The 15,401-nt window shown below is 38.2% G+C and overlaps 1 protein-coding gene across 8 annotated transcripts; it reads right to left on the bottom strand.

The window, feature by feature from the left end:
• Positions 1 to 3,605: 3,605 nt before the first annotated feature.
• LOC133745177 (agamous-like MADS-box protein AGL11) lies at positions 3,606 to 14,702 on the bottom strand. 8 transcript variants are annotated; one of them, XM_062173189.1, is made up of 8 exons: positions 13,348 to 14,702; positions 5,843 to 5,924; positions 5,517 to 5,566; positions 5,020 to 5,197; positions 4,816 to 4,857; positions 4,664 to 4,705; positions 4,128 to 4,285; positions 3,606 to 4,018 (listed from the first exon to the last, which is right to left on the bottom strand). In XM_062173189.1, the coding sequence occupies exons 1-8, from the start codon at positions 13,527 to 13,529 to the stop codon at positions 4,015 to 4,017; spliced, it is 738 nt and encodes a 245-aa protein (XP_062029173.1). In that variant the 5' UTR covers positions 13,530 to 14,702; the 3' UTR covers positions 3,606 to 4,014. The 8 variants fall into 8 exon arrangements, with proteins under 8 accessions (XP_062029173.1, XP_062029172.1, XP_062029176.1 ...); XM_062173188.1 differs by having other exon boundaries at positions 5,843 to 5,927; positions 13,348 to 14,701; XM_062173192.1 differs by having other exon boundaries at positions 5,098 to 5,197; positions 5,517 to 5,578; positions 13,348 to 13,961.
• Between the last annotated feature and the right edge of the window lie 699 nt (positions 14,703 to 15,401).

Below are 15,401 nucleotides of genomic sequence, written 5' to 3'. Positions count from 1 at the left end.
AGTAATGATTTTGAATTGGGACATATGATTTTGTTTAATTTCGACTGTTTGGTTATCGATTTGAGAATACTTTTGACATGTGGGACGCGTCGCTGATTTACTTTACTTTCTCTTGAGATTTACCGAGTACGGTTGGGAATCGTACTCGTGTTTTCTTTTTTGAAAGGGGTTTGGAACCCAGCCTAGCTGGGAGGCTCAGTCCCACGCCCGATTCCATTTATTATATTAATAGTAGAATTTTGCAACTGGGGGGACACAAAACCTGAACCCCGTATTACAATAGAACAATTACAATAATCCTCGTAGAGCACATCATGAATAATAGCAAGAGTCTCATCTATCCAAACATCATCAAGCCAATCAGAACTAGCAAGGTGTGCAAGCCTATGCACAACACCATTTGCTTCACGGAAAATATGTCGAATTTCTACTGATTGAAAAGCAGTCATATAATCCTTACAATCATTAAAAACCTGACTTACCTTCGAGAAATTTTCCTCCTCACTCTTGAGTGTAGCAATCAGCATGGCAGAGTCGCTCTCAATAACTATTTCTGTCCAGCCTTGGTGAATACCAAGTAGAAGACCAGCTTTGAACGCCTCAGCCTCCATATTAATAGCTGAGTGTGCATGTAGAAAAGGTCTAGCAATAGCGGCAATACCCGTGCCCAAATCATCTCTGACCACCACCCCAATAGCTCCAACACCACTGTCAACTTTGAAAGCTCCATCTACATTTATTTTCAACCTACCTCGTGGAGGGCATTTCCACTTGGTCAACGACCTTTTTTCCTTCCTTATAGCTTTTGGATGATATTTTTGAAACTCCTCAACATTTCTCTCACACCACTGAATCATATGCATGGGCTGAAAATTCCCATGCTGCTACACCATCTGATTCCTTGCATACCATACGGCCCATAGGGCCATAAAGAAGTAATTAATCTGATCAGTGCTCAATATATCAATCATATCAAACACCAAATCCTTCATATTACTAGCTGCATGTTCTCTAGCTTTTAGCTTCAGTGGGCCCAACCTCCAAAAGCATTGGATTGCTTCACATTCCTTGAATACGTGCGTGGCTGTCCCCATAGTATAATTGCAAAAAACACATGCAACGTCCAAAATAGGCACATGACGAAAAGATAATACTGACGTGGTAGGAATGATCCCATTCACAAGCTTCCATACCATCAACTTGACTTTGGGAGGAACAACTGCACTCCAAATCTTACTCCAGTACTTCTTGAGTGGTCCACCACGATCCGCAGTAGACGTAGAAGCCATTTGCTCCATCTTCTGGTAATTATGAAAAGTGTGTGATAACCGCTCTTAACATTATAGATACCCTTAACATCATAATGCCAAACCATCCTGTCCTCTGCCGGCCGGATACTCAAAGGGATTGAAGCAATTCTGCTAATCTCCTCACTAGTAAATAATTCCTCCATAATGTCAGTCAGCCACACCTTACTCTCAGCATCGATAATATCCGCCACCCTCCACTCTTCCATCCCTTCCATCACAGGGGAGAAAGGCTGAAATGAATATGGAGTCGGAACCCACGGATCATGCCACAGTGAAATATTGGCCCCATCACCAACCTGATATCGCACACCTCTTTGAAGCACTGCACGACCCGACATAATGCTTCGCCAAGTGAACGAAGCGCCCTTTTTAAGCTCAGCCTCCATGAAAGTACAATTGGGAAAATACCTTGCCTTCAATAGCCGTGCAATCAACGAGTCTGGTCTTTGGATCAGCCTCCAACCTTGCTTAGCAAGCAATGCAAGGTTGAAACAATGCATGTCACGGAAACCCAAACCACCTTCCTCTTGAACAAAGACATAGATTTCATACTGTTTTCCTTTTATACAAGTAACAGACATGTATTAAAGTTACAACTGAACAATAACTTTTGCCTAATTGTACCCACAAATAGTTCTTGTGTCCTGTAAGTCAGGAAAGCATGTAAATTATATGAAAGGATATGAACAACTGAAGAGCCTAATCTATGCCTACTCAAACAGGTAAAGTTAAGGTCCAGATTGGAAATTCCACAATCATTTAGACAAACAAATATCTGCTTTAATACAAAACTTGCCCATTTAGATCCTGGATTTGTCTCTAAGATTAATGCACCACATACCAATATCAGTTTGCTGATTGTGTTTCCCTATCAAGGCCAACAAAACAGAAAAAACATGTTACAAAACAGAAGAACAATTATCCAAACTCAAAACCCCAAAACCCAAATCAGTTTTAATTTAAAGAAGAAAGAGTTCTTGTCAAACAACATGGAAAACAAAACTCGAACACATAAATCCATTTCAATCGAAGGAAAACAACAGCACTAAATCGAAGACAAAACCCCAATATAGCTATATCCATTTCAATCACCCCATCCCCAAATAAAATAAAAACCTAATCAAAATCAAAATTTTGGATAATAAGCAAACCCAAAATTTGCAGATAAAACCCTAAAATCGATCGAAGATTGAACCCAGTTGAAACCCTAAACTAAACAACAATTGAAACCCTAAATTGCTTACCAATATCCGAATCGAAAATAGCTCTACTGGTTGCTGGAGAGCTCCATTAATCAGGATGCGAAAGATGAAGTAGAGATTAAGAAGAAGAAGGAGAGACAAAGAAGAAGAATTGAGAGAGTGAGAAAATGAAGGAGAGAATGAGAATCGAGGTCTGAGAGAGTTGAGAGAGAAGGAGAGAGGCTAGTGTGAGTTTTCCGTTTTTGCGGGTTCTAGCTAGGTCGACCTAAGAGAGCTGAGGGAGGAGGAGAGAAAATGACTTTAGGTGTCGAGGTCTATCTCTATATCAAAAAGCACAACTTAAAATAATTTTAAAAATTTTAAAACAAGCTCTACACTTGGACAACATTTAAATGTTGTCTGAATGTGACAACATTTTTCAGTCAACTAGGACTTGACTATTTGAGAGAGAAAAGTACTTAATCAACTTTTGGATATCCCTCCAAATTGGAGATAGGAAATCACCATCTTCTACAACAACAGGAATGTGTTGTCTGAATGCTAACTATTTTTTCAAATTAAACAAGTATGGTTTTAGTCTACATTCAGACAATAGAAAAAAAAATTATGTCGTCTAAAAGACTCAAACGACAGAAAACAATGGTTCTATCGTCTGAATTGTGTCGTTTGATTGGAGCTTTTGGCATAATGATTGGAAGGGTCTATTGGAGACAGTTATAAGTGCTTATCGTCAAAGTATACAGGTCAATCCTATGAAGTTGTGAAGCTAATTTTGCTGTGTCATCCTAAACAATTTGTCAGGACAAGGAACGAGGCATCTAGTGATCTAGCAGACAAGTCTATGAGCTCAAAAAATAGCAGTTATTTGAATTTTCACTGGCGATCGAAGTTGCTTAATGTAGTTCAGTGAAAATCGGTGATTGAGGAAAACATGCAGAGGTAACGCTTTACTATTCACAACTAGTTACTCACTCAATCACTTTAATCAATACACAAGAACTATGCAAAAGCATCACCACACTGCTTCACAGTTCTGTTATACCAGGAAAGTAGCAGCAGCAGCAAAGAGCTGTTAATCTACTCTTTCATCTCATTGTCACAAGTATTTTGAGGATCTTTGCAAGCATATATATGCTTGATAAAGATCTCATTTCACTTCCATAAATAATTTTGTTATAAAAGTTATATACTGCAATACCAGGTAAATAAACTCGGTAGTAATTATTCCGCTGACTCAACCAAGTCATATAGTAATCCTTACAAAACACATTTCCATGTTCATATAGCTTAATGCTAATCAAAGAAGTACTCCTGCTTATGCAATCGTTCACCAAAAAGGGAATGTCTCCAAAATACTGCTGGAAATTACTAGTTCAAAGTTCTAGCCATGAATAAGGATACAACACCAAAATAGATACTAGATAGTAGCCAATGATATCATTTATTTAAGATACGGTTGATGTAGCATAAGCTAGCAGCAGACTGATGTGTCTCCCAAAAGTTCACCTGCATGCCAAAGACGGAACAAATAAACCAAAAATGAGAACTTAATTCTGTATTTCAAGACAGTTGATAATTGAATGTAGTGATTGACATATATAAAAGGATTACATACCCCAGATGGAGCAATTTCTTCTCTGGCTGTGAGTATGAAGCTTCACCCTCAACCATAGTGGAGCCAAAAAAATTGCGAGAAGCTAATGCCTGGATTGCAGTCAACTCTGCCCCAGAAACCAGGTCTGCTTGCTGAAGCCTCTGATCAACTTCTGCTATCTGAAAGATCAAGTTTTGAAATACAAGAAATGATTTGATCAAGCAGTCTTCATGTAGGTAACTTCAGATATGCAGGTGATAAGAATGGCATGTAGGAAGGACAATTAAGACTTGGAAAACATAGAACAATGCACTCAATGCAGCAGTTTAAAATATCTACATGCAACACAATATCTGATGCATATATAGAAGAAGTGATGGTAGAAAAACATGTGCACGCATCTTTTATTGGTTTCCTTTAGAAAATACATTAAAAGCATGAAAATCCACAAGTCTATATACACTACATTTTCCTCATCATGTAAAAGATTTAGTATGCTAGCTCTTACAATATGTTTCAAAAATACAATTTCTTTGAATGTCAATTGCTTCCAATACCTTAGCTCGAATTAAAACATTCTCGTTTTCCAGCTCAACCTCCTACACATAAATAATTATTTAGAACATCATCATTCCATACGAAACTTGGCAATTCTTCTAACAGTTCAAAAATAGACACATGTAAACTTGAATTGAAAGAGAAGATTTACCCTTTTCTGCAAGTATTCAATTTCAGCAAGCAACATTTCATGCTGTTGCAAGAGGTAAAAAGATAACATTAAGAAGGAAGGAAGCACATCATGCCTAGAATATGCATGTGAAGACTAAATGTCACAATATCACAGAACACAAACTAGCTAGATGGAGTACTAAGTCTAATCATAAGGGTAATTAGTATGTCATTGAGATAGAACCTGTTCTTGCTCCGTCTTTGTCGTGAAATGCATGCATGCATTTTCGTAACTTTCACATTCGTTTTCATCAATTTTTACCTTCTTGGACCTGATTCTAGTAAGGCCTCGTTCAAGCCTGTTCTCTAGCTGCTTTAGTTCTTTCACTGTCAGATTAGTCAACGAATCTCCCATTAAGTGCCTACAAATCAACGGCAGAATATAGCTCAATAATTTTGCTGGATTATTCACCTTAAGGGACTTACATTGAGGAACAAGTGATGAATAATGCATTCAATAGGTGGATTCAAAACTTCTGGACTAATAATTCATCGAAGTGACTGAATCCAGCCCTTAAATGCATTAGCCAACCATTTAAAAAGTTCAGTCCCTTACCTGAGCACTTATCGATCTATATTCAATATCTTTGTTTATAAAGTCATATTCATAAGGTGAACATATGTTCTGTATGTGTTGTATGCTGTTGAATGTAGAAATGAATATTAGTGAAGATATCTCACCTGTTAGAATTCTGCAGCATTTGAATTTGGTGCCTCAGCTTTGCCGATTCCTGTTGGTAATACTACATCAAGACAAAAGGAAGGAGTATACTTTTAGCAATAGCACCTATGCTATGAAAATCAAAAAGAAAATTAAAGGAAGCATATATCCAGCTTTGTTGTGCAAATCTTTTGGAGAAGTAAATAGAAGGTTAACATATGGAATTCTAGCTGCTAGTGCATGAGTTGCATTGAAAACCATGACAAACACACAGAATTCACACACACATACAACAAGTCAACAACTAGTTAAGCATAAAATACATTTAAAAAGAGATTTGGCTTACTTGAGCATTGACTTCTGTAATACTGGTTGCACCTGAGTTATCGGAAGATGCCTTCTTGTACCTCTCTATAGTATTTCTTATGCTGCTATATGTCATACGATATTCAAGTCAATGGGTCAAAATCAATATTTCAGATATGAAACTTGAATGGTAAAGTTTTACATTCACCAATCACCAACTCTGGGCCTTAATGCAAGTATCTTCACGTCCGAGAGAGAGAGAGAGAGAGAGAGAGAGAGAGAGAGAGAGAGAGAGAGAGAGAGAGAGAGAATAAATAAATAAATAATTCACCGACTCTAAAGCCAAATGAAATTGGAAGCTTCAACCGGAATAACCCCAAACTGGAAATATCGGTGTGGGGATAAAGTACTTTAGAATTGGAAGCAAACTTTATTATCGTATGGTTTACATGAATATCTGAAGTTATCTAAAAGACCAGATAGAAATAACTTCAAATGTCTTAATCATTCATTCAACAATGATGATCGAGCCTACTTTGAGAAAAGTGTGAGTTTGATTATCACATTCTTCAGTGCATGTACTAAGATGTCTTAAATATATAGTTAGACTCAATAATCAATACATAAGTAATAACAAAGAGCCAAAAAGCCTTAATTGTAAGACAGCAGTGAAACCAAAGCAAGCTCATGGAGATTGGGACAGATATTATATATGCACAATCCTAGGAATCAATCAGAATAGTAAACAGAAAGCACACTACTCAGTCCATAAATACATGGTATGTCTCAATATTGATCGATAGTCAGTTCAATCCTTTTGTGGAGGGCAATGGTATGCACTACTGGGCACCACAGCCACATGTATATATGTGTCAATTAACTTACAAAAAGGGCAACAAATTAATATTGATTTTGACATTGAAAAAGGGACATGAAGAATGAAGAAAGATAGGGAACAATGAACTGGGTTACTGCAATTCCAGTACATGCATCCCAAATGATGCAAGGAAGCTGTAACATGTGAATATATAGAAGTGGATCATCCAAACTGGCATGACTTTTTACTGGTTCACTTTTACATTTGTAGGGCTTTTGTTTATAATTCAGTCTTAACATTCAATGATTCAGGTGAATCAATTCCTATTTCAAATTAAGGTTAATTTTTTGCCCCATAATGAACTCAAAATTTTCACTAGATGAGAGACTAAAATGTACTTGGGATGTACTGTGAATTGCATAGGAAAATATATTTTACTATATAGTAGTAAAATCAACCCACTAATGGTCGTCTGGGTCCCAATACTTAATTTCCAGGAATAAAGATGGGCATGCATGCAAGCAAACAGAGATACAGTAATTCACATATCAGAAAGAACATGAGTGCAATTCACTCATCAGTACTCACTTTAGATCAATTTCTCATTAGATTAGTCAAAAGAAGCGTGTATGGATCAGTTAGCATGTTCCATGACCCACAAACCCAGCAAGCACATATAACACGTGCCTTTTCAACCAATAAATTGGAAACCCTAGAAAAATAAAAGCATGCAGAGCGCAGTTCCAATCTTTTGCAAATCTAAGGGTAAAAATCTAGAAAAAATAGAGAAAGGACCCAACAAAAGTCTTGAGTTAAGTAGCAAAGCACTTTTGAGTGAAAATGAAACCAAAAGCTCAAGTTATAAATCTACTGTGCAGCTCTTTAAAGGCAAACAGAAGGGTAAGAAGCTTTGAAAGCCAAATGTGGAAAGGGGAAGACCATCAACACGAAAATCGATCGAACATGCAAATGATGGAAGAGGAACTGCTCAGAACTACTGCAAATTAAATTCTGGAAGCAACCTAGGTCAGCAAAACTTCCTTTAATTATGCATGCAGATGAAGATTTTGATAGATTGCAACAGTAGTACTATAGACAAACAAGTACTAATGACATCCAGCAAAGTACTCATGCTCGTGCATGGAAGTAGGTCTAAGTTTGTGCAAGAATATATTAAATTTGACTTTCATGAGCAAAGATGAGTACATTAGTGTCTTAGACCCAACACAATGCCCAATGGGATGTAGAATATTAGCATACATATATTGAAATAGACAAAACACCATATATGACATGTTTTATATATATACTAGATGGCCCCACACACTGTGTGTGAAAATAATTTTTTTTTTCTTAATAGGGAGTGGGAAGTTATTTACAGGAGTGAGTAGTTTTTCATGGAATGATGAAAGTGTGTAGTTTGATTATCTGTTTCTCATTTTTCACCTATTTTCTGTTTATTTTGTAATTTGACTATATCACCCCTATCTGTTTTATGAGTTGTATAGTTTTTTAATATTTCAGGGTCATTTTGGTACATTTTTTCTGTTTTGGCTAACAAAACCTCTTCTCTTAATATATACTAGCCTTTCTCCACACATGTTCTGCATGTGCAAGTTTTTTTTTTTTTTTTTTTCTGAAAATAAAAAAGAAAACGGTTATTGTATAGGAGATAATGGGAGAGAAAAGTGGATTGTGGGTTATATTTTTATTTATTTTTTTAATAAAAATATATTTTGTAAATGTCATAACTGTCCTTATGATTTAATTAATTCTCAAAGTTTATTAATTTTCTAGGGTCATTTCTGTCAAAATTTTAGATTTTGGCTAACAAACCCTCTTCTCTTAATAATAGTATATATATATATATATATATATATATATATATATATATATATATATATATATACCAGGATACTTTTTTTCTTATTTGAAAAACCTAATTGATTATTCCTATGTCGATTGTACAAATAAATAGTAGCTTGAGGATGTATATGTACATTTATTCTGAGTTATGCTAAAGGAGATAGAAGGTCTACTCATATACATCATGGTTACATTTATATTTGATATTAGTGCACTCTTTTTTTTTTGAATCTAACGATGCCAGCCCTTTATTAATGAAAAAAAAAACAACTTACACATGACAAGTATCAGCTGCAATTGCAGCTTGTAAAAAAACTGGAACTGAAAAAAAGAACTCGGCTTGCCTGAGAGAACAAGCATGGGTAGCCAACAGATGGGCTACCTTGTTACCTTGTCTACCCACATGACTCACATGAATAATACCCTGTGCTGCTCCCAGAGCCATTACATCATCATAAAGCCTACCAAGCAATGAAGTGTTAGCAGACTCCTCCGAAGAGAGTTGTCGTTGGACCTCCAAAGCATCAGTCTCTAATATTGTAGGACCAAAACCATGCTCCAACGCAAACTCTAATGCAGCTTTACACGCCAAAATCTCCGCGTGCTCCGGCGATAATAAACCAGTCAATGGACTAGCACCACCTCCCAACATAACCCCGTGCTCATCCCTAAACACAAAACCCCGCCCTCCCTTCCGAGAAGCAAGATGAAAAGCACCATCAACGTTTATCTTGACCATACCTACTGGTGGAGCTCTCCACACTGCCCTGGGCTTACTTCTAGGCCTGAGAGGCTGCATATTGTGGAACCGAAATTCCTGCAATCTGGACACCAGACCCACACTAACATCCCCAGCTATCCTCTGCTTGTGATTCCATATCCGATCGTTTCTCTCCTTCCAGATCCCCCATAATGAGAATAGGAACTCTCCCAACTGAGTTAATGATAGTTGTTGGACGCACTGAGCCAGCCAAGTAATAACATCATCAGCCATGTTACTGGGGTTATAACAAACCTGTCGAAACATAGCATTTTTTTGGAGCACGGCTTGAGTAAAGACACAGTCCCTACACAAATGTAGGGTTGTTTCGTTGTGTGTCTCGCATAACACACATCTATACGATTCCAACACCACCCTCTTTGAAACCAACCTACTCAAAGAAGGAAGAATATCCAAACACACTCTCCAGATATGTATTTTAGCCTTGTTCGGGATAACCACTCTCCAAAGCTTCTTCCAAAACCCCGTCCCAACTGGGAACTGTAATGGACTGTAGCTAGAAGAATGCACAAAAAGAGCTCGATATGCAGTCTTGACAGAGAACCTACCATCCTTCGAAAGTTTCCAACATAAACGATCCCGCACATCCCGACGACTCAATGGAATTGCAGCAATCACTTCTGCTTCCTCCTCCGAAAAAATCTCATGTAACAAGGAGACATTCCACCGCCCAACATCAATCATGAGCTCACTTACTTTTCTCACGTCCCCCGCTGCTCCCGAGTTGGTAGGTCTCCCAAGAGGCAAAGCGACCACCCAATTATCTGAGAAGATGTCCACGTTCCTACCATTACCTACTTGCCAATAGCAGCTTCCTTTCAGGAATTCTCTAGTAGAGAAAATGCTTCTCCACGAATAAGATGGAAAGGCATGTGGCAAAGCTTCCCAAAAGGATTGACTAGGGAAGTATCTCGCCTTATATATACGCGCAATAAGAGATGAAGGATTCTTCAAAATTCTCCATGCTTGTTTTGCGAGCATTGCCGAATTAAAGTTGGACAGACCACGGAAGCCCAACCCACCCTCCTCCCTCGGATTACAGAGGGCGTTCCAACTCTTCCAGTGGATCTTTCGTTTATCTAGAGTACTTCCCCACCAAAACCTAGCACATTGTTGTTCCAGATCATCACAGAAGCTCTTAGTGAGTTGGAAAACACTCATAGCATAAGTAGGTAGTGCCTGAGCCACCACCCTGATCAAAATATCCTTCCCGGCCCCACTCAACAATTTACCTTGCCACGCAGTAAGTTTCTTAGACAGCCTCTCCTTAATATACTGAAAAGTAGACGTTTTCTTCCTCCCTACGTAAGTGGGAAGGCCTAAGTATTTTTCATGAGAATCCACAACCTCCACCCCCAACAAACAGGAAATAGCATTCTGGAGATCAACTTGCACATTTTTGCTAAAGACCACCGAACTCTTAGCAAAATTAACAACCTGTCCAGACGCTTTCCCATAAATGTCCAACACTTCCTAGATAACAGAACAAGATTCCATCGAAGCCGGGGCATAGAGCATACTATCGTCCGCAAACAATAAATGGTTCACCAAGGGAGCATTAGAACATACCTCGATACCCTGTAAGGAACCTGTGATCATTCTCTGGTGGAGTAAGGCAGAAAAACCCTCAGTTCCAATAAGAAAAAGATAAGGTGACAGAGGGTCCCCTTGTCTTAGTCCTCTGCTAGGAATGACATACCCCCTTGGTCTCCCCCGCACCAAAAAGGAATACCTTACCGTATTCACACACTGCATCACCATCGATATCCAACTCCTGGCAAAGCCAAAACGAATCATAGCTTTCTCAAGAAAACTCCACTCCATTCTATCATAAGCTTTGCTCAAATCTAATTTCAAAGCAAAGTAACCGTCATGCCCATCTCGCTTGTTGTGTACAAAATGGGCTATTTCATTGGCCACCAGGATATTGTCCGTAATCAATCTGCCAGGAACAAATGCACTCTGGAAAGGAGAAATCACTTCAGGTAAAATAACCTTCAGTCTGTTAGCAATAACCTTCGAGCAAATCTTGTAAATGACGTTACAAAGCGATATTGGTCTCAAATCTGCCATATTCTCAGGATTACTCACTTTCGGAATTAGACAAACATGGGTGAAATTTATTTGTTTCAGCAGCTGTCCCGTTTGTAGAAAGCTATGGACAGCCGCAAATATATCCTCTCCAATAAGCTCCCAGTAGTGTTGGAAAAACAGCGGAGGCATCCCATCCGGGCCTGGGGATTTAGTGGGATACATCTGAAAAAGAGCAAACCGCACTTCCTCCATAGTGTAGGGCGCACAAAGCTGAGCATTCATCGCCTCAGTAACACAAGGAGTAATGGCCGCTAGAGTCTCATCCATCGCATCAACATCAACTTCAGAGGCTCGAAACATTTCACTAAAATAATCAGTGACTACTTTCTCAATACCCGCATCATCTTCATGCCAAATCCCATGCACGTCGTACAGCCCTTGTAAGGTATTCTTTCGCTTTCTATTTTCTGTTTTTCGATGGAAGAAACCCGTATTCCGATCCCCTTCTTTCAACCATGTGACTTTAGCGCGTTGCTTCCAAAACAGCTCCTCTTGGAATAGTAAATTCTGAAGTTTGTCCATCAACTCCTTCTTTTCAGCTTGCACCCCCTCTGATGGGTACACACCCAATAACTCCTCCAATCTAGAGCGAATGCCAATCATTTGTAACTGCCGACCCCGGAACACCTCCTTCTGCCATTTATTCAATTGAATTCTAGTATGCATAATCTTCTTGGTAGCACAATACATGGGTGTACCTGACACATCCGTGCCCCAAGCCTCCTTCACCACTCTATCACAATCCTCATGCTGTAGCCAAAACGCTTCGAACTTGAAGCGACGACACTTAGGCCTAGCCAGCAGAGGGACCGAACTCGCCCTTAGCAAGAGAGGAACGTGATCAGAATCCGAAGGCGCCAAATGAACAACCCTAGCATGATGAAAGATGTCGATCCAAGAGGGAGTGCAAACAGCCCTATCCAGGCGCAGCAAGGTATCAGAATTCCACCAAATAGCCATCGCTCCCTGAAAACCAACATCCAGAAGATCACAATAACCTAGCGCCTCCCGGAAACCCCGCATCTGTCTCTCCGGTCGGATAGGGCCTGCAATCTTCTCCCCACTATTCAGAATCTCATTGAAATCCCCAATCACCATCCATGGAAGAGAATCCAAGTCAGCTAGGTCACGGAGAAGCTGCCAAGAACGATCCCGGTCGCCTGTTCTTGCATGGCCGTAAAATCCCGTCAATCTCCAGGACTGGAATCCAGGTTCACCCACCACCACCGCATCAATATGATGCGCTGATTTAGTTCCTATCTGAAGCTTCAAATCATCGTTCCAAAAGAGCCCCAGGCCCCCCGCCTGTCCCGAACTCAACACCTCCTCCGCATGTGCAAACCCTAAAGCCAGACGGAGCTTTTCAAAGTCTTCTAGTCTGCTAATCTTTGTCTCACATAAAAAGACTAAGTGTGGACGATTCTGAGAGCATAAGTCCTTCAACGCCCGAGTTGTAGCATCGTTGCAGATACCTCTGCAATTCCAGCTGAGAACATCCAGATCCATAGATGTCAAGATTTGCTTCCTTTGCCAAGAAAGTAACCCTAGCTCGAGAGCGGCTAGGTCAAAATTTTTACTAAAACAATATTTTGATACTGATATTAGTGCACTCTAGTTACTCTGCACTTATGATCGATCAAGTTATCAATAGTTCCAGAAGCTAAGTTAGGAGAACATTTAATCTCTTATTCTCGATCAATTAAAAGCCAAAGTTCACAGGGAGTTACATGAGCCAATGTTCTCATTGTCTCCTTAGCACAGAAACAATGAAATCAGTACGACAGCAGGAACTGAGAAATGGGAAAGAAGCAAAGTAAAAGAATCTCCATGAAACTTCTTATTCTAAACTGTCACCAAATCTGGTCTGAAATGAATTCGAATCAAAAGAGGACCATTTAACATGACCATATATTGTGCAAATACTAAACAAGAATTAAAGGCACAAACAAAGTGAAGAAACTAATAATTGAGTGCTGAAATGGCTCACTTGTTGTTAGAATACTCGTAGAGGCGGCCACGGCTAGAGAAGACAATGAGGGCAACTTCAGCCTCACAGAGAATGGAGAGCTCATAAGCTTTCTTCAACAATCCATTTCTTCTCTTGCAGAAGGTCACTTGACGATTTGTGGTGTTCTCTATCCTCTTTATCTCAATCTTTCCTCTCCCCATCTTTCAACAACAACCTTGCTGAATTGATTAGTTGCAAACATACATTAGTTGTTACTGTTTAATTGAAAGACTAGCCAATATGTACCAAAAGAAGAAGTGTCCTATTTTGGACTATTAACTTGCTTATGGTTTGTACCATGACTAGGAAGAAATAGAATCATCCCCAAAAGTCTCCTGCTAGTATTTTCAATTTAATGACTAGCAGGTTAGATAAGAAACAAAAATGGAAACCTATTTAGGCAACTAAACTTAAAAAGTTATCTGAATTTAATGAACTGTATATATAATGAGAAATAAATTAATAAATTTTCTCATGGATTAATTGGAGATCGAAGACCCACAATCTTAAAGTCTGAAACTCTCATAATTTTAGCAATCTGCATAAATATGACACCAGATCTTATGAAACTAATTGATTAATCTGAAAAAAAAAAAGATGAAATACCATACAAATTTACTAGCCTTGTATCATGAGTGATATAGATCAAAGTGTAGACTGAGAGTACAAAAAATGCAAGTCTATATATATGCCCTAAATATGATCATCTGATACCAGAATCTACAACATATGTACTGATAACTGAACAAGATTTTGGTTGCAGGTTCCTAATAAATGGTGCATAGAGACGTGTGCACAGATGGATACAAATTAAAGGTGCCTTTAATTCAAAGATCCAAAACCATGAAGGAAAAAGTTAACTAGAGAGAAACACGTACAGATGCACTGACTACCATGATATATTCAGCTTAGCTCAGTTGACTGAAGAACAGACCAGGGATCAAATGAAATTAATAATTAATAATTACTACGTAATAAAGAAAACATTTCTAGTCAATCAAATCTGAGGAAGATGGGTGAATATAAGGGAAAATGGGCTATATATGTAATTATGTATTCACATGCATACAGACTGAGAAAATTGTGAAACAAAACAGCAAGAATATTTTGAACAAACAGATCGAGAAGAAAACCGAAAATGACCTATAAAAATTAGAATCTAAAGAGAACCCTTAATTGAAACCAAACCACAGAAGGAATAAGAGCTCAAGGACATCAAGGAACAGATCCTGAAACACTTAGTTTTTTTATATGAATTTAACCAAGTCTTATATTTAAAAGAAAGTGTTAATAAACAGTAGAAAGGCTAGAAAAACAAGTGCAGAAAGGTAAAGAATTTAAGAAGAAGCAAGATCATGAGCTCAACCCAGAACAGTCTACTTCTTATTTGAGAGAAACAAAAGAAATCAAAATCTAGAAGAAGGCGGGTACTCAAAAGAAGTGAAATTGTTATAAGATAATTAAAGCAAAACGGGTTTTCAATTTGTGCAAGGAAAAGAAGAAGATTTTTTGTCTGCCAATCAACAGATCTAATCAAGCAGCTTAGATCATCTTAATGAATGAGTACTAAATGCATATGAGAAACTAAAAAGAAAGAAACAGACCTTTGGTTTGGATTCACTCCAGTCACTTCAGCTTTGGGTAAGTTTCTAATCCCAAAGAAGCCCAATTAAGTTTATATCCAACTCTACCTTTCTCCTCCATTTATACTTTTATAGCTCTTTCTTTATTTGTTTATTTTTCTTTCATATTTTTATATCTAAATATATGTTAATAAATTTATGTGGGTGTTCTAATCGAAAAAAAAAAAAAAATCTTATGTGGGTGTGACAGAGAGATGAAGAAAATGACTTGAGGATGGAATTTCCTGAAACGGATAGGAGATGATGCAGTTTTAGGTGATTTAAACCACTTTGCAGGTTCAAATTCGCACCAAAAACAGCAAGTTTTGTTCCTTTCTTACTTCTTTATGATATTTTACTTCAGTGAACTAAAATGCATGACCTGTATAACCCTTTCCAGAATCTACGAAA

The sequence above is a fragment of the Rosa rugosa genome, chromosome 4, assembly GCF_958449725.1.
Source record: "Rosa rugosa chromosome 4, drRosRugo1.1, whole genome shotgun sequence".
Taxonomy (NCBI): Eukaryota; Viridiplantae; Streptophyta; class Magnoliopsida; order Rosales; family Rosaceae; genus Rosa; species Rosa rugosa.
Note: the sequence above shows the minus strand (reverse complement) of the source record. Positions and strands in the feature narration are given on the sequence as shown.

Coding starts and splice junctions, on each gene's coding strand:
- LOC133745177 (XM_062173186.1), bottom strand. CDS start 13,529: ATGGGGAGAGGAAAGATTGAGATAAAGAGGATAGAGAACACCACAAAT. Junction 5,198..5,516: donor ATGCTGCAGAATTCTAACAG/GTGAGATATCTT, acceptor GTTGATTTGTAG/GCACTTAATGGGAGATTCGT. Junction 4,858..5,019: donor CAAAGACGGAGCAAGAACAG/GTTCTATCTCAA, acceptor CTCTTGCAACAG/CATGAAATGTTGCTTGCTGA.